The sequence below is a fragment of the Octopus bimaculoides genome, chromosome 19 (assembly GCF_046866305.1).
Source record: "Octopus bimaculoides isolate indiv1 chromosome 19, ASM4686630v1, whole genome shotgun sequence".
Lineage (NCBI taxonomy): Eukaryota > Metazoa > Mollusca > Cephalopoda > Octopoda > Octopodidae > Octopus > Octopus bimaculoides.
In genome coordinates, this window is record NC_142946.1 from 3,199,587 (window position 1) to 3,226,159 (window position 26,573).

At 38.1% G+C, this 26,573-nt stretch overlaps 1 protein-coding gene across 30 annotated transcripts in view; it reads left to right on the forward strand.

Moving 5' to 3' along the window:
• Positions 1-26,573, forward strand: part of LOC106880262 (dedicator of cytokinesis protein 9) — a 186,904-nt gene that overhangs the window by 51,551 nt on the left and 108,780 nt on the right. For 6 of the 30 annotated variants that reach the window (XM_089366499.1, XM_089366501.1, XM_089366502.1 and 3 more), the window contains exon 1: positions 7,927-8,162. The exons of 15 other annotated variants lie outside the window; for them this stretch is intronic. In XM_089366499.1, the coding sequence (XP_089222625.1) occupies positions 7,983-8,162 (180 nt within the window). In that variant the 5' untranslated portion in view covers positions 7,927-7,982. Of the gene's footprint in view, positions 1-7,410; positions 8,163-26,573 lie in introns of those variants that run through there. 9 more of the 30 variants (XM_089366500.1, XM_089366503.1, XM_089366505.1 and 6 more) reach the window with 4 other exon arrangements.

The following is a 26,573-nucleotide window of genomic DNA, read 5'->3' on the forward strand; positions in this document are numbered from 1 at the left end:
TGATGTTGATTGTGTCATCTGATGATTGCTTAACATAAGATAAGCGTGACTTATGTTGCATTATTACTAATAAACTCTATCATTTTCCGCACAGAAGGGTGTGTGTGGGTAATTTCTACTGATTATATTTCTGTTATCTCTCAACCAAAATGAATTGTAAACTTATAAACTATTCTACATTCCTATGACATGACTTACACATACAAACGGACATATAAAGACATACATATACACACACTTATTTGCATATACATACACATGCACATGTGCATCTATGTATGCATCTCTATGTATATACGTATGTATATATATATACACACACACACATATACAGACAACTCTCATGTGCTTGTACAAAGTATCTGGTTGCAGTTTAGCCTTAGATTTCTTGGAAATCCTAATTAAAAAAACTGCGCACACTTTGTCCCAGTTGTGTGAAAGAATGGTTTCATTTTCTATGGCATTGTCATTCTGGGTATAGAAGTTGTCAGCCAAGCAGACTGAGGTGGACAGTAATGTCTGCTTCATTTAGGGTGGTGAATACTATAGAGTGAAATAGGAATCACCTGGTCAAAGGTATTCCAGCTATAACCACTCAACATTTTTGGACGGTCATAACTGAAACTACTTTCTGTACAGCAATGTCTGCTTTGGAGGAGATTTGGCTGCTATTTCTAGTAAGGTGTAGTGGTTCGCTTTTTGAGGAAAACATGAACCTTGTTAATATGGTTATGGACACAATTTGATGGCATCAAAGATGTTATTTGTTTGATACTTGTTTGATTTGATTCTCTTGTGATCCAATTTATGTCAGACCAGTGATAGAACGTCTGTGTAGTCACTCGATGTGCTAGATGTAACAGTCAAATCTCCTTCGAATCACAACTTTCTGTCTTAGAAAGGAAAAGTGAAAGATATTGGATGATGTGGTCCTAGCTTCACTGTGTTGGAAGAAAAGTTGGGATGGTCACATCTGGTACACCAATGATCATATGCAGTGCTGTTGCATCAAGGCTGACCTTACAGGTTAAACAACAACATCAATAACAACTACAACAACAAACATTTTGATTATTCTTAGAAACATGGCTGACAGTTCTTCAGATGTCTTTTTCTGTTTTGAAAATGGTCATCGGTAAGAATGGTAAGGAATGACAGTCATGTCTTGTAATGGTGGCTGTATTTCACGGAAGACAGTAAAATGGCACTTCCTAAGCTCAACTTGAAATGAGTGAGGAACAAAGAATCTCACTCAAAATGGTTCTTTGTTGGATTACTATTTTGGCTACAGAATGGTTCTCTTTAAAACTACTAAAAGAAGGGGAAAAAAAAAGAAAAAAAATGATAAATTACAAAAATTGCTTTTGGTGCCAATAAATTGGCTGAGATGAAAGAATTAGTTCAAAGAATTCTTGCAACAACTCCATTAGATATTTAAGGTCTAAACTGCATGGCAAAAGGGGTATTTTATCGGAATTACAGCTGTAATGAGGAAACGAAGAAGCAGGCATGATACTGTTGCTGGAAATCGGGTGCTGTTAGATGAGTGGGTGGGTGGGGGGGGGGAGGACAACAGTGGAGCAATATCCATCATCATCTTCATCATCGTCACTTATGCTGCCATCATTAACATTTTCATTATACCCACCACCATCACCACCTCCACCATTTCCATCATTTTCATCAGTTTTAAAATCAAATGTACATAATTACATACAAATAGATCTTCTCGTTAGCTTTCCAATTCCTCGGCTGTAATTGTTTTTAAAGTTTTTCCATCAAATAGCTATAATAATGTCTTGGAGAAGTGAAAGCAATGTGTGTGTGTGTGTGTGTGTGTGTGTCTATATGTGGTTAATTATGTCTGTGTGTGTGTGTCTATATGTAGTTAATTATGTCTGTGTGTGTGTGTGTGTGTCTATATGTAGTTAATTATGTCTGTGTGTGTGTGTGTGTGTGGCTATGTCTATATGTATGGGAGTCTGTGTGGCTTAGTATGTCTATATTGTGTGTGTGTATGTGTGTATAACTTGATGGATGCCTGTATGCATGTATGTATCTGTCTTTATGTGGGTAACCTATTGAAATCTTTGTATAGCACATCATATCACTACTTCAGCACACACACACACACACACGCACGCTTAGATGACTTGTAACATGTTGCTTTAAAATAATGTTGTTTTAAGTCCACTAAGAGAATCTGTTAGAGTCAAGGTTATACATACAATCTGCGGAACTAATTATTTCATGTATGGTAGGCGTGTGTGTGTGTGTGTGTGTGTGTGTGAGGGGTAAGTGTAGGAGCAGGGTGGGGCTGAGGGTTGTCATACGATTTTCCTCAAACCCTAATTGTCAAATGTACACCATCGGAAGGTGAAATTTCAATCTCAAATTTTGTGAATTAAAGTTTAGTTGCTGAGAGAAGTGGCTTACCTTTAGTTCTGGATATGGATTTGTATGTATATGTATGAGGGGAGTGGGGGTGGTGCTCAAAAGTGCCTTTAAGGGCCTGGCTTGAGGTCCCTAACCTTCTGAGTTCTTTTACAGGGCTTAGAAAAACTGAAGGACTGCTGCAATAAATGTGTAAATCTGAGAGGGGAATATGTTGAATAAAATTATAATTAACTGATCCACCTGTATTTTCCTTTTACCCAAAGCCAGGAACTTCATGGTACTCCCCCCCACCCCCCCACCCCATACGTATGTGTATTTGTGTTTTCGTTTAGAAATGATAAGTAAAAAAAAAAATTCTTGACATGTAAAGTTGAGCCAATCTAGAAGAGCATTTGGTCGTAAAATGCTGTCTCAAATGAGTTGACCTTTATCCCATACCAGCTTGGAAAAATGGACATAAAATGAATAAATAAATGTGAGTATGTTTCTATCTGTGTGTGTGTGTGAAGGCACATGGCTTAGTGGTTAGGGTGTTCAGCTTACTATCCTAAAGTCATGAGTTCAATTCCTGGCGATGAAGACACTTTATTTCACGTTGCTCCAGCCTTGCCACACTCTGTGTCATGCAGAATCTCCCTGAGAACTAAGTTCACGGTACACATGTCTGTGGAGTACTCAGCCACTTGCAGGTTAATATCACGAGCAGGCTGTTCTATTGATTGGATCAGCTGGAACCCTCCCCATTGTAACTGACGGAATGCCTATATATGTGCGTTAGAGATGGTCTTACAGATTCCATTTCATATTTCACTTACAAGGCATTGGTCAGCCTATGGCTGTAGCAGAAGAAACCGGCCAATGGTACCTCCCACCACATACAATGGAAACAAACTCTAAATTATATGGTTCTGAGGGGAATTTTAGAACATTCAGCCATTCTTGCATCTTTGGAGAGAGTGTTTGTATGTATGTATGTGTGTGTGTGTGTGTGTATACATGTGTGTATACACACACACACATACACATTAAGCTGAATAGAACTCATCTAGTTTAATATCACAATATTTTGGTTGCGGGACACACTAGTTCTGGGAGAGGTTATAACTCTAAAATTGTAGATTTAAAGCCAAGCTAGAAATAACTTCTTTATACAGAACTAATTTGTGTGTTCTTTTGGTAGTTTATATAATAATTGGTGTGTTGAGTGGCCATGGAGGAAGAGAGTGGTGTACATTATATACATGTGTGTGTGTGTGTAGGAAGAGACTGGTGTCCATACATACAAATATATATATATAGATATATATTTATATAAAAGCACGTGAAGTGCCTGTTTTCTTATGTGCAAATATGTTTGTGTGTGTGTGTGTGTGTGTGTGTGTCGGAGTAGTAGTTGTTGCTGAATGACTTAACAAGCAGGCTGAGTGAAAAAGAACAACCGATGCCTTAGGCGAGGCTCATCACTTTACTTCCCTGACAGGAGAAACTATTTTGTCAATGTTGCATATTTAATGCAAGTCTGTTCCATCCATTTCTCTGACTCATCAGCTCCTCCTCCTTCTCCTCCTCCTCCTCTTCCTCCACCTCCTCCTGGGGTATCTTTCTACGCTAGTTACATGATCCCATTGTTTTGGGGTACCCATATATTAATTGTTTCTCAAACATGTACATGCTCAAGGGATATACAGGGCCGGAGGGGGACGGCGGGGGAGGGTTGTGGTGGTGTGTGTGTGTGTGGGGGGGGGGCGTTGAGTCATGGGTGTGCGGATCGGTAGAGGTTCAGATCCCTGTAATACCTGAAATTACTGGGTTTTGTGACCCCTCCCCGCTCCTCTCTGATACCTACCCCTATAAATGGGAGAAACAGGGTTGATATAACAAGGGTGGATAATATGAGAGAGACAGAGATGGTAGTCTCTCTCATACTTAATTGTTCTTTACCCTCTCTCTACATTTCTCTCTCTCTCTCTCTCTCTCTCTCTCTCTCCTGCATCTAAATGACAATTGCCTGATGGTTATCTATTTTCACTCTTTCTCTCTTTCTCTCTTCATTCCCACACACACACACACACACATACACACACACACAAACACAGCAACACAGCATTGTGTGTGTGTCCATCTGTTCTTGCAGCAAAGCACCAAGCAAGCCTGTGGTCAATAAGATCCATTGTGATCCATCGATGGCTACTATCCAAATTTCAATCCATTATAGAATCTTTTTTATTTTATTACTTTGGCCTGGAGGAAGGTACAGTGCCTATCGCCAATGTAGAATTCCTGGGTTTGGTCAGACCACAATTAATGTTCCGTTTAAACAATTGTAAGTTGACTTCTAGAACTAAATGGGCTCAGCGGGATGACATTCTGTAGTAGAAGGACTGGGTGTGCTGGTTAGTGTGATGTCTGGGGGGTGGGGGGGGATTCTACAATATAAGGGGAGGAGGGATGGGTATAGGAGGAGTGCCTCATTGTAAATGAGACCAGCCATCCATAATGAGCAAAGATCATGAAAAGAGACAGCAATTCTGTGGGCCAAGGATTGGACAGTATTTATGAGGGACCAGTTTTGGATGTGGTCCTAGATATTTGTCCATGTAGGAGCAGTCATTATTCGTTGGGGATGAAGAATGTATATGTAACAATCTCGATTGTGGGTGTTGGATGATTATATGTGGCAGCAGTAACATGGCCCCTGTTGTGAGACCAGTTCTTACAACAGTAGATGGCGGAGGACAAAGTGTCTGATGGCTCTGAAGAGGAAGGTCAGTCTTTGTGATGCAGTTTTTGCTTTGTTGTGGACACACTTTACCAAAACAGTTGATCGGGGGTGGAGAAAAATTGACTGTGTTGGGAGAAGCGGGTAGCTGGGTGTGGGATTTATAGGAGCTGGGGGTAAATTTGATTGAACTGGTGTGTGTTTTATTGACCCCTGGAAGGAGGAAAATATAGCTGATCTGAGTGAGATTTGAACACAGATACTAAACAAACACCACTCAACTGTTTCTAATTCATGACTTTGCCAGTTCTATCATTCAGTGATTAATGATTAAGCAGTGTGGCACCATAGTGGATGGCTGTGGTAATGCAACTGTCTTGGGGGTTAAATACGAAAGGGTCATGGTGGCACAATAAAAGGGCTAATGTGACACAAGTCTCTCAGGGATTAAACATTACTGCTGGAAGGGACTGTCCGAGTACAAGTCTCTCAGCGGTTAAGTGGTATTCCCTAAAGGGGCTACTGAGATGCAAGTATCTCACCAGCCATCAGGAATTACTCCGTGAAGGAGTTTCAGTTTGAAAATTAAGCTAAAGGGACAATTTTTTGAATTGAGGGTTTAACAATGAAAATAATATATGTCCCCTTATAGTCTTTCAGATTTGTTATTTTATTGTGAGATTATATCAGCTTCTGTGTTTTGTGTGTGATCCCTGAGAATCTCAAGTGTCCAAGGTTGAATAACATGGAGCCTGTACATACCCACACTTACCATTGGGTTCCCTCCACTAGTGTCGGGGGGTGGGGGTGAAAAGGGGGTAGTGTTTTAGTATTTAATGAGCAGGAAATTAGAAGGATAAGAAGAATTTTCTCTTTAATTATATATTCATTAACATCATTGTGATTAACTCAGCAGATCTGGAGGCCTTCATGACATCTCCCTTAGCTTTCTCTTGCAATTTCTCTCTCTCTCTCTCTCTTCTTTCTTTTTAATCTTATCCCCTTTTCTTTAAACATTATTGAGAATAGTTAATCTGCTCCATAATCATTTAATCTGGTCTGTTTGTGTGTGTATATATATATATATATATATATATATATATATATATATATATATATTATATGTATATATATATACATACACAGATTACACATACATCTGTATATACTTACTGTTGTCTATTGAATGGCTGTTGGACAAACATAGAAGCAAGCATACATACACATACATACATACATACATACATAAACACACAGGCACACCTATCTCTGTTTCTCCGTCTCTCATCTCTCCTACATGCACACACACACATATGTAGAGAGAGATGGATGGCTGGATAATTGCAGTGACTAACATATTGACAATTCTATATAAATAGTGTACTTTTGCTATCTCCTCCTCATATAATGTTTGACAATTTGGTACATCTGTGTAGTGGTGGTGGTGGTAGTGGTAGGGGTGGTGGACTTCAGGATATCTATTGGTATAGTGTGTAGGGGTGGCGGTGGAAGTGGGGGCATTAGTGTGTATATATATATATATATATATATATATATATATACATATATTGGTGCAGCTATATATATACACTATATCTGTGGAGTAGTGTGATATACACACTGGTATATCTGTGTTCTATGTATGTATCTATGTATATATGTGTGCATGTATGTATGTGTGCATGTGTATATGTGTATGTATAAATGTGTGTATGTGTATATGTGTGTGTATATAAATATATACACACTATATGCGATATACTGCATCTGTGCTAGTAGTTGGAGTCCATAGCATTTGAGAATATCTATCGGTGTATCTTGATACATACTAATATGTGTGTAGCTGTGAACATATGAAGGTATTAGTATATCTGTTGTTATAGCTACACTGCCACCCTCCCTCCCTCCTTGCCATGCACCACCACTACTAATGCCAACACCACCACCACCACTGCCCGCTATTCTTTCTCGCAACAACCCCATTTCATCTTTCCTGCCAGTGCCTGCTTTCATCTCTTCCATCCACTTTGTGGCAGTCGCAACCGTTGAATTCCTATAACTTCTCTGTACTGCTATAACAGTCTTAGTAGTAGTAGTAGTAGTAGTGGTAGTGGTAGTAGTTATTGTTGTAGCTGCTATTGTTGTTGTTGTTGTTGTGTACTGATAGCAACTGTCTCTACTTAATGTAGTTCTGCTTTCAAGCCAGCTGTCTCTCTCTCTCTCTCTCTCTCTCTTTCTCTCTCTCTCTCTCTCTCTCTCTCACACTCCTCCCTCCCACTGTTACACACTAAATCACTTCTATGTGTGTGTGAGTGGGTGTGTACACTTGTGTGGTGGGGGTTTCCCTTCCACTCACATTGTGGCTATGTATTTTCTACCTGACTGTCACAGAATTTTTCCTCTCAAAGACAACTGCAGAGGAAAGGAAGATATTTCTAATTTCTTGCAGATGTTTTTCCGTGTCTTCTCCATAAATTTCCTCGACCGTTTTTCTTGTCTTTTTCTTTCTAATTATTACTCTGTTACATTGCTAATTGGGCCAGCATTCTTAACGAAATCATTACATAGCAAGCTGTCATATTGCAAATAGAAAACCCACAAAGCATTATTCTTCTTCCTCATTCAACGTCTCCACCAAAATAAATTTATTTTTATTACTATTTATATATATAAATATATATATATACATATACATACATATATATATATATATTTACATATATGTATCTTTACACATAACTATATTTTCAAACAGAAAAAAGAAATTATATATATATCGATACATAGACGTGACGTGCATTTATACTTACATACAAATATATATATATATGTGTGTGTTTGCATGTAAGTGTTGACGGATGTTTCCATGGAATGCTTAAGACTTCGATTCTGCTGGAGACGGGTCCAAAATGTGTTACCTGTCTCCGCGACTGATTCCAAACATAGATGTGTTTATAACCCAAATAGCGGCCAGACGGAGACATCACCAACACATAATGGATTATTAAACCAAGCACCTAAGTCACCTAATCACGCTCAATCTCAGGCAAGGCAAACTCTTTTTACCTTTTTTTTTCTCTTTCTTTGATTCTAATGATTCATTGCTAATTCTGTTGATTGCCCTGCCAGTCTTTTGGCCATTACTGCTGTATTCCTCCACATTTACCATTTCTCTTGTCAACTGGTCTCTCTTGTGTCTTCCCTTTCTTTATGCACACACACATACATAAATGCATGCATGCCTACACACACACACATATATATATATATATGTATATATATAGTAAAGTTTATTTGCCAACAGAATGTGGCAGCCCTATAAAGGACGATGTTACTGTTGTTTAAGCCCCAGGGAAACATGTTTGCCATCTGGCTACCGACACACAGTCTGTGTCCGTATATATGTATATCAAACATATATGCATGTTATGTATAAGTGTGTGTGTGTATTGGAAGGCAGACATTAAACGAAGATGATGATATATAATATATATATATATATATATATATATACACACATACACGAGTGAGTGGACAAATGTAAGAAGGGCACTCAACCAATTTATTGGGAGTTACATGTATGGATCAAAACAGTTTGATTCAAATTTGTTGGTACTCTTGTAAGAAACACACACATACACACACACACATATATATCTCATCATCATCATCATCATCATCATCATTTAGTGTCTGTGGTTTGGATGCTTCAGATTTGTCTGCTTGTCAGTTTATCTGTCTCTCAGTCAGTCTAATTATGTACACACCCATCGTCAGCATTAATGTCCATTTTCCAGGGTAGCATGGGTTGGATGGTTTGACAGGATCCAGCGAGCAGCAGGGCTACGTTGGACTCCAGTACACACACACACATATATACATTTACACACACACACACACACATATAAAATTGAGGCAGGGCAGTGCTTGTGATACTGTGCAGGACATCTAAGACAAGTGGGAGGAGGGAACAAAGGCATCCTGAAATCAAAGACCAGGTCCAAACACTTGCAACAAAGTATTGGGAGGGGGGTGTATCTATGAAAGCGGATCTGCCAAGCTGCCACCAGGTGTGGTGTTAAATTGGTCTATGGACTAAGCCCATCACCCAAATATATCATGGTGAGATTTGAACTCCCGGTGCAAAGAGTCAGAACAACTACCACAACGATTGCCATCTGTCACTCTACTGACTCTGCTAGTTCACCATCTTAGACTGGTACTTTATATATTGACCTTGGGACAATGAAATACAGAGTTGCTCTTGGAGGGATTTGAGCTTAAAACATAAAGAACCAGAGTAAATGCCACAAGGAATTTTGTCCAAAACTCAACTGATTCTGCTGTCCCACTGCCTGTACCTATGTATTATGTCTAAATGTACAAATGCTTAGTTCCAAGGACCACTAACAAATAATGTGTCTACATGCGTGTATGCTTGTGTGTGTGTGTGTGTGTGTGTAAATCAATGCAACGATTGGTTGTGTTAAACTATTGATTTCTGTGCGTAAAATATTTCAAATTGTAAATTGTAACTCTGAGTAAAACATTTTCTTATTTACTTCTTCAAAGACTTTCTGTTGGTTCCATGTTTCTCACTTCCTACTTAACCATTTTATCGCTTGAGAGAGAGAAAGAAAGAAAGAAAGAGAGAGAGAGAGAGATGGACAGACCTAAAGTTTCTTACTAAATGGAGATGTTGCCTAATTACTCGCAGTGTGTATATAAGTATTTCAAGTTGTATAATATCTATGCTTGGCTGTAATCAGCAATGAGTAAATATAATTAACACACACACACACACACACACACACACACACACACACACGTATATGTGCAGATACACACACATGTGTAGTTAAACATGTAAATGCACACAGTGATGTCACTCTTCAACATGTCCCCTTTTCCTCTATGTTAAGTTTTCTTATGTTTTGGCTTGAAAACTTCAAACCACACACACACATCCTGAGTGTGTGTAAATAGCGTAAACAGACTCATTATCACGTGTGTGTAGAGAGAGAAAGAGAGAGAGAGAGAGGAACTTTTCAATATTACAACCATGCAAATGAAAATATATATATACATATATTTATACATAATTGTGTGTGTGTGTGTGTGTGTGTGTGTTGAGAGAGATAAAGACAAACAGACCAGACAAATAAAAAAAATATATATATACATATATGTGTGTATGTATATGTAATTTACATTTCTGACATTTAAATTATATTTTTGCCATTTAAAACAAAACACACACACACAACTATATTTGACATTAACGATTTCACTGTGTTTATTTTGGCCTGTATTTCTATAAAATTGTATCTTGATATTCATTCAATTTACTATGTGATTACACACACACACACACACGCACACACACACACACACACACACACACACACACACACACACACACACACACACTCGTGTGCACCCATAAAGTTGCCATACTTCTTACATATGATTTATTTGTTGTTAGCATGTTTATATTAAATATGTTTTGTCTCAGATGTGCTAATGAAACACTAATTAATTTTCTCATTAAAACCTTAGTAATTGCTAGGTTAACTTTGAAGATGTCTGTTAATTAGAGGTGTACTTTTACTTCCCCTGGCAAGCCTATTGTTATGGCAACTACTTTGTGTATGTTTGTGTGTATGTTTACATGTATGTGTGAATGCATGTCTTTATAAGCATGATTGTGTGTGTGTGTATATATATATATATACAATATATACGCGCGCATGTGTGTTTGTGTGATCTCCAATGTATCACAATAGGTAAACAATAGCAACATTGATCTGATGTTTATAGATTTCCAACTGATCAATCACTGATTCCATGTACTTCTCTGAGTATTTGTTACTCACTGCAGAAGAAATATCACAATAAATGTGGTTCACAAAATGCCGGGTCTCTGTTGTTTTTTTAATCAATATCACCAAAAGATATATACATTTATCTCTCTCTCCCCCCCCCCCCCCACACACTTGCACTAATATCGAACAATGAGAATGAGTGGCCAACACTGCATTGGTGGCTAAATATTCTTTATTTGTTGTTAACAAGGCTGCCATTGGTTTCATGCTTTGAGAAATTTCTCAACAACTATCAAGCCTGTCACATGAAACATTGGTATTCATCTCCATCATGGAGATGAGTAAAAAACATATATATATATATATATATATATATATATATCATCTAATGTCTATTATATTTATATGTACATATATGTGTGTATGGTTTGTGTGCGTGTATATGTATGTATACTGTTGTGAATAACTATTGTAAGATATATACTGAGGTGGAATGGTACTTCTCAAAGAGACTCATGTGTTAACACACACACAAATAATTCAGAAGGTCATCAGACATAGCTTGACTTAGAACATCTGATCAACACTGAAGAGACTAATTCACATTGAAACACCAGTGTCTGATGTTCCATACATATATGCATATCTTGGCAAATGTGTATGTACATATATATAGGCACAGGTGTAGCTGTGTGGTAAGAAGTTTGCTTCCCAACCACATGGTTCCAGGTTCACTCTGCTTGTATGGCACCATAGATAAGCGTCTTCTACTTTACTCTTCAAGCCACCCAAAGCCTTGTGAGTGGATTTGGCAGATGGAATCTTAAAGAATCCTGTTATATGTATGTGTATCCGTGCATGTGTGTGTGTGTGTGTGTGTGTGTCTGTCTGTTTGTCTCTCTCCACCATTTGACAACCAGTGTTGGTGCGTTTAAGTCCCCATAACTTAGCAGTTCGGTAAAAGAAACCGATAAAATAAGTACCAGGTTTAAAAGAAAATAATAAGACCTAGGGTCGATTCATCTGACTAAAATTCTTGAAGTCGGTGCTCCAGCATGACCGCAGTGCAATGACTGAAATAAGTTAAAGAATATATTTATATGTGCGTGTATATATAAATGTGTGTGTGTGCTTACATGTACACACACACACACACACACACACATTTATATTGGTGATTGAAGTTGTACAATCAAAACCAATCCTGGTGTGACCATCCCACCTTTCACTGTAGTAACAGGCAGTATTATTATTATTAAGACAATAAGGTCTGATGTAAGAGAAAGTTGGCTGTTATTTCTACCAGGTCAAGCAGTCATATAGAAACCCCACATATATTTAGTGGGAAAGGGTGTTGGTGGTGATGGGGGTGGGGGTGTTTGTTGGGGGATTTATGGAGAACTGAAGGCTAGAGGTCTTCGTTTCGTCTTTACTCGTTTTGTATCGTTTCGAGTGGAGATAAGAGATGTAATTAACTGTGTGATTAGTGGCAGAAGAGATAAGAAGCAGGTGAGACAGGTGAGGCGATACCTTCTTCAGCAGAAGCAGCTGTTTACTTGCGAATTGATGGATGTTGGATTCACTTAGCTGTAATGAGAGAGAGAGAGAGAGAGTGAGAGAGAGAGAGAACTGGGGAGACATAACAAGCTGACCTCTTGACACAGGGAGGGCTCCTGACTGATGAGATATATGTATGTGTGTATGTGTGTGTGTATATATATATGTGTGTGTGTGTGTGTGTAATTTGTTTTTACTGGTTTCAGTCATTAGACTGAGGCCATGCTGGGGCACTGTTTTGGAGAATTTTTAGGCAAGTGAATCAACCTCAGGTTTGTTTTTTCTTTAAAACCTGGTACTTATTCTGTTGGACGCATTTGCTGAACCACTAAGTTACAGGGACATAAACACACCAGCACTGGTTGTCAAGCGGTGGTGGGAGACAAACACAGACTCAAAAACCCTCCCCCCACACATATATACGACAAGCTTCTTTCAGTTTCCATCTACCGAATCCACTCGGCTCAAGCCCATAATAGAAGACACTTGCCCAAGGTGCTGCACAGTGGGACTGAACTTGGAACCATGTAATTGGGAAGCAAGCTTCTTACCACACAGCCACACCTTAAGAGAAGTAGGTGGGTGGGGGTGTCCCCATCAACCCAGACCCACCTTTCTGTATATTTCTGGTGATGATATTAAATGAATATCGAAATGTCACCCTCCGCTTCTCTGCTGGCAAAAGAGATATAGAGATAACATTTCCCCGACTGGGTATGTCTCGGTGTTAAATGAATAACGTGACACTTGCCATTGTTTCAGGTTTGTTCCACTAAAAGTTAGGTTATTACATGATGTATGGAATGTAATTATTGTGTGTAGGAGTAGTGGATGGGTTTGGTATTTGAGCCCCGAGGTAGATGGAGTGGGTGCTGAGCAAAGATCTCAGTGCTGTGAAAATCCATTTACAAAAAGTAAAGAATTGTATAAAAATAGGATTTCTATAAGAAGATACAGTGACAATTTGAAAATGTTCTTATCATCATGCTGTTTTTTTCCATGTTGGCATGGGCTGGACAAGACTTACTGAGATAGTGTTTTTGTGACTGGGTACCCCTCCTGTTGCCAACCTTTACCTGTTTTTCTAAGTTGTTGTTCTTTCATTCCAGTGGTCTGGATATGGTGAAACCACTTAGCTGCAGCCATCTTATTTTTGCAGAGGATGCGAACATGACGTAATGGTTGCTCAGTGTTGTGTGAAGATGTGAAAGAAGAAACACGCACACACACTCATTCTCTCTCTTTCACACGCACACACACACACACACATACACACACATTGTCATGATGGGGTCTTTATACTGTTTCTGTCTACCAGTTTCACTCACCTGGCATCGGTCAGCTAAAGGCTATAGTAGAAGACCAACGGTGCCCCACAGTGGGTGGCACCTGGAACCACATGTTTACTACAACCACAGCCATAATTGCACCTCAGATATTATTTACTTTTATTTATTTTTTATTTAAATTTCTACCTTGTTTTCTATTTCACATCTGAAATATCCATCTCTGAAATGTATTCCTTAAAATGTTCTTTGTTCTCTCTGTTGTTCAGAAGTAAATTTATCTTAGATTAAGAATTAAAAGACTATTAAAGCAACAACTAGTTCAGCCGGTAAACAAAAGTCAGCTTATCTTTTGTTAATCTCTCTTGTACCTTTTATAGCTTTAGGGAAGATTAAAGTGATCATTTATCTAGCTACAGTTTACACTATGCTACACTTCCTGGCAAATTTAAGGAATTATTCCCTTACTGTTCTCATGATTTCCATGTTTCTTTCAAAACATTGTAACAAAGAAAATGGTTTTTTTCATGTAAACATTTTGGATTCTCAATAGAAATAATGGAATTTTTTTGTTTTCCATGATTTATAAACCATTTTTTACTCTCTGATCTTTTTAACTCCCTACCATTAATACCACCTACTGTGCCAACTATAGAACTTCTTCATGGTTGTTTAATATCCTAGAATTAGCTGCCAAATTTTCTTCAGATCCCACCCCACACTCTTAAGAAAGGGAAAGAACATTGAATAATGTACTTCTAGATACACAGTGTCAGGCAATGTGGAACAGAATGGCCACAGATGGAATATTAGTTAAACTTAAGACTGACTACCGACCACAAGTCTTGTCTGTCAGAGCTGAGCCCCGGGGTGAAATAATAACAATAAGCACAGATACCATTCTCTAAAACCACTCACTTCCTTTCTTTCTTCCATCTACAAAGCAATGAGAAGAATATAATTGCAAAGTAGCGGAATAATTCTCCAACATTATTGGCTTTCAATGTCGGTGAAAGAATATATATGTTGACCAGCCTTTACTTTTAGTTGCAAATGTTATATTTTATTGACTTCTCTACACACAGCCCTTTATTACCAATTCTTTCTTTCTGGTTCTATGTTGTCTGCAAATATTTACCATCCTCAGCCTTTTTTAGATTCTTTGCATTGAAATATTCTTGATTCCTAAACCTCTTTGATAATTTGCCATTGATGCTGGTGATAAAATCCATTTGGAGTTATTTAAAGATTAATACTATAGATTAATCCCACTCTTTTGTCAGATTTTAGATTCTAAAGAATCTGAAGAAGTTTCTAGAATAAGTGCTGACCATAAATCGAAGAACAGACTTGTTTTGTTGTCTTTTTTTATTTTATTGTTTTAGTTTTATCTTAATTTTACAAGATTTTGAATGTAAAAAAATATTTTATTTCTTGGAATCTTTTAAAAATTCGTTTTGTGATCAACTGGTTTCACAGCTGGGTGCTTTCCCGATCCTTAACCACTCATCCATGAAGAGGGGTGAATCATGTGATTAGTTACTCTGCCACTTATCTCCTCTTGCATAATCAGCTGCTGGAAATAGTAGTCAAATATAGAGAGAGAACATCTCTCGTTCACACACACACACACGTTCACACACACACACACACACACACACACACACACACACACAAGATATTCCACTCTAGATAATGAAAGTCAGTATCACACATCTGGGCAAACTCTATGTGGTTACTCAACTTGCAAGAAATAGCAGTTAAGTTCCCCTCAAATCATATCCTGCCATCTTACAAAATGAAGGCCTCACTACATAATGTAGTTCTTATACAGTTTGTGTGAAGAAAAGACTGGTTAGTTGAGGTTGGAACATCTTTGGTCAAGGATTTCTGGGTCAAGCAATTACTTTAAACTTTATTTCCATCACAATGTTTTCGTTCACACACAGATAAATTTTTCACTAAAGACCTTAATGGTTGTAAAAACACTATCTCAGTGGATAGACTAAAAAAAGGCCTTCATAGAGAAAACTGTCCCTGTTCTCACTGCAGATGACACACACGCAGTATTACAAACACCGCCCGCACACCCACCTTTAACTTAATTTTTGAGAACGGTCAGGTTCATTTTTAGGATTCTCGTTTGTGAGAGCAGTCGAGATTATTTCAGATATTCTCATTTTAAAAATCATCTCCAACTAATCGTTGAGAGGATGTTGGTGTTGCCTTGGTGGCAGTTCTCACTCTTTGAGTGTTCTTGTTATTATTTACTATTATCATTATTGGTACAAGGTGATGGATTGCCATGAAGAACAATAAATTGGTAAACTTGTTAGAGTTGCAGGCAAAATGCCTTGTGGTATTTATTATAGCTATTTATGTTCTGAGTTAAATTACTGCCTTTCATCATTTTGGAGATTGATAAAATCAAGTACCAGTCATGTGCTGGGAGTCGGGGGTGGGGTCAGTAGAATCTCTCAAATTTCTGGCTTTGTGCTTGTGTTAGAAATTATAATTGTTGTTATTGTTGTTGTTACATGTCAGAAGTGAAATTCCATGTAGAATATATTTCAACCAGTTTGGTTGTGAAAGAAGACTGGAGGAATTTAGAGAAGCTTTCAATGTTAAAAGGGAGGAGAGATGGCAGTAGTAAATGGCAAAGAATGCTGTAGAATATTCCTTTGTGTGTGTGTGTGTGTACGTACAGGTGCATACACACAAACAAATAGGAATGCGTGTGTGTGTGCATGTGTCTGTCTGTCTGTTTCTCTCTTGAGGAAAATGGATGACAAGAAAAGGTTGCTTGGGAACCACAAAACATGTTTGATGTTGATCAGTTCAGTGTGAGGTGAGAGAGTTCTGAAACCCCTAAAGAGGGCATTAACTGTACTAGATCACACTGCATCAGGGTCCTCTCTTGAAGGCGGCCAGTCTTAAAATAACAGCAAATAACATAACAAGGATAAACAGAAAGTAGGAGAGAGTTCGTGGAATGTTGATAATTTTTGATTAATGCAAAGAGAAATGGAATGTCTACCACCATTAGTTTGGTCTCTCTTCCCCTGCAGTGGTGAGATAGAAAATAGAAACTAGAGAAATATGCAAAGGTGTTGCTAGTCTGTTCGTCCCACTTCATTGACTTTGTCTAATCTATGCTCTGCTCACAGCAGCCTGAAATGGTAAATTTCTTGTACTTCTCATGACAATGGAACTTATTTTCTATGGTTCTTTGGATTCTTGTGTTTATCTTAAGAAGTATTATCGTGTTGTGTAATGTTGTACCATTGTCCTACCATACTTTATTGTAGAATGTTGTTATACTACTGTCAGACCATACTGCATTATACAACATTGTTGTACCATTGTCACACCATGCTATAATGTGCAACAACAACAACATCTGTTTTACTCCCACTCCCCACCCACTCTCTAAACGACATTGGGTTTTTAATACATTGTGAAACCCATTGGTGATTTGAATTTGTGTTCTCTTTGCTACAATGTCCTGAAACTCTGCTCTTAATATTGTTATTTAGGCCCAGGTCGGACCTGGCTGAAAGTATTCCATCCATGGCCATCCTGTGTTGTTGTATATCTGTAAGCACATTATCCTAATGTTCCCTTCCATTTTTAAGATGGTAGAATCTGATTTAAGAGTGACTTGATTGTTATTTCTAGCAGAATGACTCACTTTGCTGAGGCCCCCCCCCCACCAACTCTCCATTGAGGAGGCTTTGTTAGTGATGAGATTATAAAAACAAGGGGTAAATATTCCAAAAGGTTGGGTACTCCTGGTGATAAGGGTGTTGTTATGTTATCAGTCAGATGTTTAAATGAGATATCAAGCAGAGAATGGAGAAAATTGCTGGTGTTGCTTAAATAGCCAGAATTTAGCTGGAGTTGACGAAAATGGCTTATTTTGCTAAATTAGACATTTCAAACAGATGTTGAATAGAACTGCTTCTGTTGTCAAATTCGGCCAAAATGTGTAGGGGAAGGGCTTCCTCGGTTCCACTGTTTAGCATTCAGCTTCTTCTCTCAAATGAAATGTTTATTTATTCACATTGTTTTGAATTAATCATGTGTTTATCTGTAGCTTCTGTGATTGTATGTTTTTAGAATGACATTGTAGGGTATGCATGAAAGACTAGATCTGACCTGTTCTGAACATAAGACAAGTAGACTTTTTGGGGCTGCATATGGATGGTTCAGATGCTAAATGGTTGGTGGTGATGAAAAGGACGTAACTGACGTTGTTAAAATATTCCTATCTGATGCATGTAAACTAAGGACGTGAGGAGAAGAAAGCCCTACATTGCTTAGACCCAGCTCAGAATTGTTGGGCAGGGTTGTTTAAGTGAACATTAAGAGACTCTGCTTTTAAGGAAATGGTGACATACGCTGCTTCAACATGTCTAACAGAATGTATTTGTGGGTTGAGAATTAGGAAAACGATTTACACTGCTTAAAAAAGGACCTGTCTAAAGGTTGTTGAGGAATTTGGCTTATGTTGTTTAAACAGACCCATCTAATAGATTTTTGAAGAAGACCTATCAGACAAATGTAGAGAAGACTGGCTTATCTTCTCTAAATAGACCCATCTAATAGATGTTGAAGAAGCTGGCTTGTTTAAATATACCTATCAGACAAAAGTAGAGAAGACTGGCTTATCTTCTTTAAGTAGACCCATCTAATAGATGTTGAAGAGGATGTCCTGTTTAAATAGACTTAACAGATGTAGATGAGATTGGCTTATCTTGTCTAAATAGAGATTAATCTAAGAGGTCTGACAGAAAGTATATTGGCAATGCAGAAAATGACTGATGTGACTTCGACACAATCCCACAGACATTATCAAAAGCAGTCGTTATAATTGGGATCAGAAATTATGTTGTTTAGAGGCACAGCTGATAGGAGATCTATTTGAAACTGTGGTTATATTGAGGTTTTAATGACAATAGGAACTTTCTGAAGAAACAGAAACACTCCTGACACATATTTTTAGCTGTCATATGATCTCCTCAGTTCCACCAGAACAACAATACTTGGTATTATTCCTTCCTAATGGGGAATTCTGTCCTGTTGTCATGTCACCTCATCTACTGCCCCCCCCCCCCCCTCCTTTTCTAGTAACTGCTTTTATACCTCCCACCTCAGAACTGTGGTGTGTAGACCAGTAAGGGAACCTTTTTTTACTTGATCCATTAGAAATAGAAACCAAATCAGACTTATTGTGTTGGACAAGAGGAAGGACACATTGGAAATTGTAGCCCTAGATATATTACTTGAATGAAGGATAGGGTGATCATATCAATATCATTGTCATTACAATGCCTTCCATACCGGTCCAGTTCATATGATCTGCCCCATCAGACACAACAGAGGAACCCAGCCAAATTTAGTGTTGTAAATGTTTTACTCTGTGAACCGGACGAGTTTTATCTTGGCACTGGAGAGGTTGTTTAGAGAGGAAACCCTCTACTTTGTATTAGTTGTTTATAGCCACTTCTCTGTTAAATGGGCTTCTCCACAGTTTCCCCTCTGGCAAATGCCACTCACAAGGTGTTGATCAACCTAAGGCTGTGGTAGATGACTCATAGTCAAAGTGGTGCATAGTGGGATCAAATCTGGAACGATGCCATTGTGAAATTGTTAAGCACACAGCCATGCTTGTACAAGTGCTAAATGTTATCCTCATTCAGCTGTCTTTTACCATTCCAATGGATTAGCTGTGTGTCTACCAAACTTATTGAACACAATGTTTCATAATGCAGTAACCGCAATGGTGTAGGAATTTTTTTTTAACCAAACAGCAGTTATTGAGTTATGTCTGTCTGTCTGGGAATATTTATTACTCAGTATCCAACATCCATCTCCACTGAAAGCAGCAGCAGCCATAGCAGCGATGGTAGTGGCAGCAGCTGTCAGCAAATATTACTCACCAAGAAATGGAAGAGCTGAAAATGATTCCCCCAGTTCAGTTGAGCTGTCATCTGCTTCAAGTTACATCCTTTGACACCCGTTAGGGAACAGTTAGTCCAATTGACTTTTTTAAGGAATTATAGTAATACTCTAATTGTTGTTGTTGTACAATTTGGGGGGTTTCATATTTGAGGATTATCCGTCATCACATCCTAATTCATTGTCGACCCATATTTCTTGTGAAATATCAGAAGTAAGAAACCCCCACTTCTCCTCTGTCTGCTCCCTTTTTATTTGGAAACTTCCTGTTTTACTAAATTAATTGAAACCATATTCTTGCTGTTGTAATGGCCTATATTCACATTCCACACATGTTTCTTCCATAACCTCACAGATTCTTCTATAGAATTTCCTTCATTTCATTCGATTCCATTTTCTTGGTTTGTTTTCCTTCGCTCGTTTCTTTGTGAATCACTCTCAATATTTGTCCTGTTAATGATCCTGATTACTTCCACTAATTAACTATGAAATCTTGCTTCACTTGTTTTCTAATCAACGCACAAACCCTAAACCCTCACTTTACTCCCCCCCCCCCCATTTCCTGTCATGCCCTCCCCCGCCTAAATTATGGTGTTATTCTTCTGCAAGAATTTCTCTGTTGCTTATAAATTCTTCACTGCAAAAAAATTTCCAAGTTGAGTCAAAAGGATTATCTCCTTTCTCAGTGCTGTTGTTTAACCCCAGGTTTGTCCTCTTCCAGCCGACCCATGATCAAAGGTTTTCTACCAATAACCAACCTGTCTTTAAGGATGTCACGAACTACATTATTTAATGCATCCTTCCTTTATTTAAGAAAACATGATGTGATTTGGCTACTATTTCCATCAAGTCAAGTGACCACATAAAGGCTCCTTCAATCACTTATGCTGTTGTTTATCTCCATTAAAATCTGCTTGAATAAACTAGGAGTCTGTAGAATTGGTGAGAATGGACTTTTGAGGCTGTACCGCTCGAGGTAAATTTCTGTCTGAAATATATCTACAATACACTGTATCTACAGGCAGCACTGTGGAGTCAAAACAAAAAAACTTTGACTCTGACTCCAACACTATTGGCAACTCTGATTCTGACTCCTCTTTATGTAATTAAGTGATTGTTGTCTACATATCTCATAAAGCATACGTTTGTACTTTGTGTAGGCCTATATGTTATAACTGGTTTATATTAAAGAATAAAAATATTGTGAGTCAGAGTCAGTATAATTTTACCGACTCCGACACCCCCTAACTATTTCTGACTCCATGACTTTGACTCCACAGCCCTGTCTACAAGATGGTACTACACAATATTACATCTAAACTATATTATATCTATGTCATACATAATATCTACATAGGGTGTCCAGTTCTGCCTTACCCATCCATCTTGTAACCCAGTAAGGCTGTGAATGCATGTGGCCATTCACTAAATCAGTTATTTTCTATTGCAAGCTTTAATTAATTGCAGCCTGAAAAGAACAAGCATCTCTGATTTATTCTCACCCTAACTGCCTAAATGTGAAAATCACAGAAGATAGTTTTATTATATTTTATTTTTAATGAATTTCATTTCCTAAACTTTTTGCTTTTGTTTTGTTATTAGAATTTTAAAATATTGACTGTCAGAGATGGGATGTTGCTGATCTGAGGCAAAACACTGAAATAAGGGGCTGTATAGACACAGCGTATTGTAGATATAACATCCAGAAGTATCTTAATGTAAGCCATATAACTGAAGTGTCGACATACCAAACTAAAGATATTCGGTACTACAGCTATAGAAATATGTCATGTTGCAGACATGGCAATGCGGAAAAATACATGTTCAAAATAAAGATGATGATGTTGATGATGATTATCATCATTATCATTATCATCATTTTAATGTGAAGAATCAGCAGTTTGGCTTATCTGCCCATCTATTGTAACTTCCTGCCAGATTAAATAAATAGATTAACCAGAGTTAAGCTAAATAATTTAATATCCAAATATTTGTTTGAATCAGTGGCACTCGAGGGATTTCTTTTCATATTTAATGTCTGTTGGTGTCACTTTTATTGGTTAGCAACACCAGAAAGAATCTCTGAAGAAAAGAAAGAAACCAGAACACAACGCCACCGTCTTAATTTCTCTAAATTCCTGACATGGTGGCTGCCTCAGAATATTTCCCAGTCACAGACACGACGTTCTGTGGAGAATATTCTTTGATTAGTTTATTAGTTTATTCAGTCTATTATTGTAATTAATTAACTGTGGCCATACTGCAGCACCGCCTTGAAGAGTTTTAATGAATTAAATTCTCCCCAGGACTTAGTGTTTTAAAGTCTGATGCTTATTGTGTCAGTCATTTTGTGCCAAACTGTTATGGGGACATAAACAAACAAACAAACCATTTGTCAGTTGGAGAGAGACAAACACAAAGAATAGACCCTCACACACACACACACACACACACACACACACACGATAGGCTTCTACATAGTTTCCATTCATCAGATTCACTCGCAAAGCTTTGGGCAATCTGGAACTATGGTAGAAAACATTTTCTCCAAGTGCTGTCCAGTGGGACTGAACCCCAAACCACATAGCTGTGAAGCAAACATCTTCACTGCCCGTCCATGGGGCCTCATGGAGACGATGACAAATGACTGAGACCTTTGCCAATATGCTGTGCTTGAGAAGAAGACCCATCAAGCCAAGTGAAATCATAGTTGTGACAGATACGGGTGTCACACAACTGGCACCTGTGCCCAAGGCACATAATAGCATCCATTACACTCTTGGGGTGGTTGGTGTAAGGAAGGGCATCCAGCTGTAGAAACTTTGCCAAATCAGACTGGAGTCTGGTGCAGCCCCTCAGCTTACCAACTCTGGTCAAACTGTCCAACCCATGCCAGCATGGACAATGGGTGTTAAATGATGATGATGTTGTAGAAGAGATGAAGATAACAGGTGACCTTGAAACACCATCATGTAGCATTAATGGCAGTTCCATTATTGCTTCGTGGTGTTGCCATGGTTACTAATTACATCAGCAAAACCAATTAACAAGAGCCTCTCTAATGTTTGCTAGACTTGCTACAAATAGCAGTCAATCGTCCCTTAAATCACACTCTGTCATCTCAGAAAAGGCCTACATGAATAATGTAAATGTTCAGTATGTAACAGTGCATAAGAAGATGGGATGGTCATGGCTGGAATGCCTTTGATGAAGCATCTGCACTGTCAGGCTAGCCTAGGGCTAAATAACAGCAGCATTAACTAAATCAAGAAAGGTTGTGTATCCGTTTATTCAGATACCTGTGTATACAGGGGTGGGGGTTGACTATGCATGTGCACACATGCGTGCGTAGATTTGTGTGTGTGCGTGTAGATTAGATTTGTGTGTGTGTGTGTGTGTGTGTACACTGCTTGCACAATTTGTCTTTAAGTGCAGAAAATATCCTTTTGATATCAAAAGAGTAAAGCACCTTCATAGATCTACCACTCTTTGTAGAATTTCTCTTTGACTATGGGGGTCCTTTATTTCCCAATAAATCCTATTTACCAATTCCAAGTAAATTCTTTGAAGATGCTTCCCAATTACTTTCTTTGCTGAAAAATCGAACAACAAGTCTTGTTTCTTCCATTAAACATTGCTGCTGCTTCTCTCTTGGATTATTCTGCAGATGGATTAAAGCCCCCACCCCTTCCCTCACACGTTTCCTCTTTCTCTTCCTCTCTCTCCTTCTTTCTTCACTTCTTTCTGCCTCCCTTTTCCTTCTAATAAAAGACCTCTTCTTTACTGACTTTTACTGACCTCCTCTCCTGCTCTGTCTTTTCTCTCCCCTAAACTGGCCTTTGATTCTCTAAAATCTTGACCAAAGGGATTACAACTCAGAGCAGCAAAATATCATTAAGCTGGACAACACGTAACGTCCAGCGTGTCTTCCCATTGTCCACTTTTGCCCACCTTTGGCTGCCTGCCAATTGGTTTTAAGATGAAATCCATTGATCTCATTCCCATGTGTCCATTAGACAGGACACTTTGACATAGCTCAGGTCAGTTAGATCATCCACTAGGTTTTCGGGGATTATTAGCAATTTGTCTATGGATAGAGTTATGACTCAACATCAAAGAATCGGGACAAAAAGCTGACTTTTAAAAGTTCCTTGCAATTTGGGAAATGGGAAATTTGGCACAAGGCCAGCAAGTTCAGGGAAGCATGCGAGTGGATAGCATCGAGCCCCAGTGGTCAACTTGTACTTACTTCATTGACCTTGAAAAAATGAAAGGCAAGGTTGGCCCTGACAGGATTTGAATTCCGAATGTAGAGACGGACAGAATAGGTGCAGGCGTGGCTGTGTGATTTCAGAATCCAGATCTTAAATTTTGACTTTTCAATAATTTGTCTCTTATTCGAGTAATTTTGTCACAGTTGTCCAATCTCGTGCTCATATTGGTATCACTGCTGAATGTGTTACGCAGGTGCTCCAGCTGGGCATTAGCCTTTGTAAGTAGTTTTGAATCCTCAATTTAGAAGAGATAGGTTATCAATTGTCCCCAGTATTTAATAACCATTGTTGGCATTTGTTTAACAGATTCATTAATGGAGTCAGCGGGGTCAGGCAGCCGGTTCCACCAAAGACTTCTGTTTTACGGAGTGGGGGGAGGACATGCCTAGTTTTTATTGCTATGCACTGTTATTACGATGCCAACAAAGCTTAGCTGATCCATTATGTATTGAGGTGGTGCAGCCGTCTTGTTTGCATTCAACCTTCTCCAGTTTCTCAGGAATTTGCTGTCTTCAGTAATTAATCCTGCTAAGTTGTGTTTTTGTTTTTCATTTTTGCAATAATCGTGAGATGCATATAATTTCTGACATACCAGGGTATCTTTGTTGCAACACGGTGAGTGTAGCACACACAGAGTGTCTCTGTTGTGATTGTGAATGTAACACACAGTATCTCTGTTTTGATGGTAGGTGTAACACACATAATACAGTGTCTTTTGTGATGTGTGTGTAACACACAGTACCGTGTCTCCGTTGTGATGAGTGCAGCATACGTTACAATTTCTCTGTGATGTGATATGTGTAGCGTACACTACGTTTCCTGTGATGTGACATGGTGAGTGTAACTCACTGCAGCATCTCTGTTGTGACGTGGTGAGTGTAACACACGCATCTCTGTTGTGACATGGTGAGTGTAACACACTAAGTTTCTCTGTGATGTGGGGAGTGTAACACACTACACTTTCTCTGTAACATGACGAGTGTAACACAGTACAGTATCTCTGTTTTGATGTGGTAAGTGTAACACATTACAGTTTCTCTGATTGTAACATACAGTACAGTATCTGTGTTGTGATGTGGTGAGAATGGTTTTATTGATGAGTCAAATATTGACAGCTAATAACTATTAGAATCGCGTATCTGATATCTTATAAAAATTTGGTTCCTCATGGATATCCACTTTATAGTGTAATTAGATATTTGTATGCATCTGATATCTCTTTGTCAGTTTGGTTAACTTACAGTCATCTTCTCGTGATATCTTTCTAAGTGATGGAGTGCTTCTTAAGAACACTTGTAACCTGACTGTAGAAAGCAGAGACAGCAAGACTTCCATTAGGCCATTCAAATTGCTGATATACAGAATAGATGCTATTAAGAACTGCCTGGAGTATGCTATATCTTCTCCTGTACGCTCTGTTTATATAATCTGTACTGAATACAGTGTCCTTGGTCGGTGTGTTGTACTGCCATATTCAATCAACATCTCAAACAAACAGTTGTTCAGAATTTACCAAATCTTGCCATAGCATTCTCTCTGAAAGCAGAATCTGTTTTGATTGGTTTCAATGAAATACATTAATTATTATTTTTAATCTAAAAATATTTTCCCCTTCAGATGCGTGCTGTTAAGATAAATTTCTAATTATGTCTTTTTATGTCCTGTTCTCATTTGCTATTCCTTCCTGATGGCTATCACTCAACAAGCTGTGTAAACAATTTATACAAAACTGATGTTATAAATTAGAAGCTAGCTTTACTGCTCCATCATGGCTAATGAAACTCTCTCCAGTTTTGTCCAAATTTATTATTATTATTATTATTATTATTATTATTATTATTATTATTGTTATCATGATTATCATCATCATCCTGTGTTCATAATTGGTTTACATTTGTACTATTTCTACTTCCTGTTATCGTTTGTCTTCCTTTGGTCATTTAAACCAACAAAATTCTGTTTAAGTTGCTTTAATAAGCCTCTCAGTGTGCCTCACCACCACCACCTCCACCACCACCACCACCACCACACTTTCTATTTTGATATGAAATCTGGCTTGAATCTTGATTATATATTTTCTGATAAGATTATTCAAAGTACATCCTTCGTAATTGTCTGCCTCTGTCTACACTCTGTAGGTTCTTCTCCAGAATTTAATGGATTGCCACAGCAATGTGTGTGTGTGTGTGTGTGTGTGTGTGTGTGTGTATTTGTATGTATATATTATGCATCAATATGTGTGTGTGCATTTCTATGTATGTATATATTATACAAGGTGTGTGCGTGTGTATACATGCATAAAATTTTATACACCTAAATTACAGCTATTTACTGGAACCCATATATGGTTCCATACCATTGGTAGCTGTAAAACCTTTCAGCAAAATCTGTCTTTAATGGTAGATTATTTATAAATCAATAGAATAAACCATGAAAAAAAAAAAAAAGAATTGAAAGCTTTGGAAAGGAATAATGGTAATTTTTAAAAGAAAAAAAAGAGATATAGATTAAGATATCAAAATTACATTTAAAGTGGAATTTGTCAAAAAAAAAA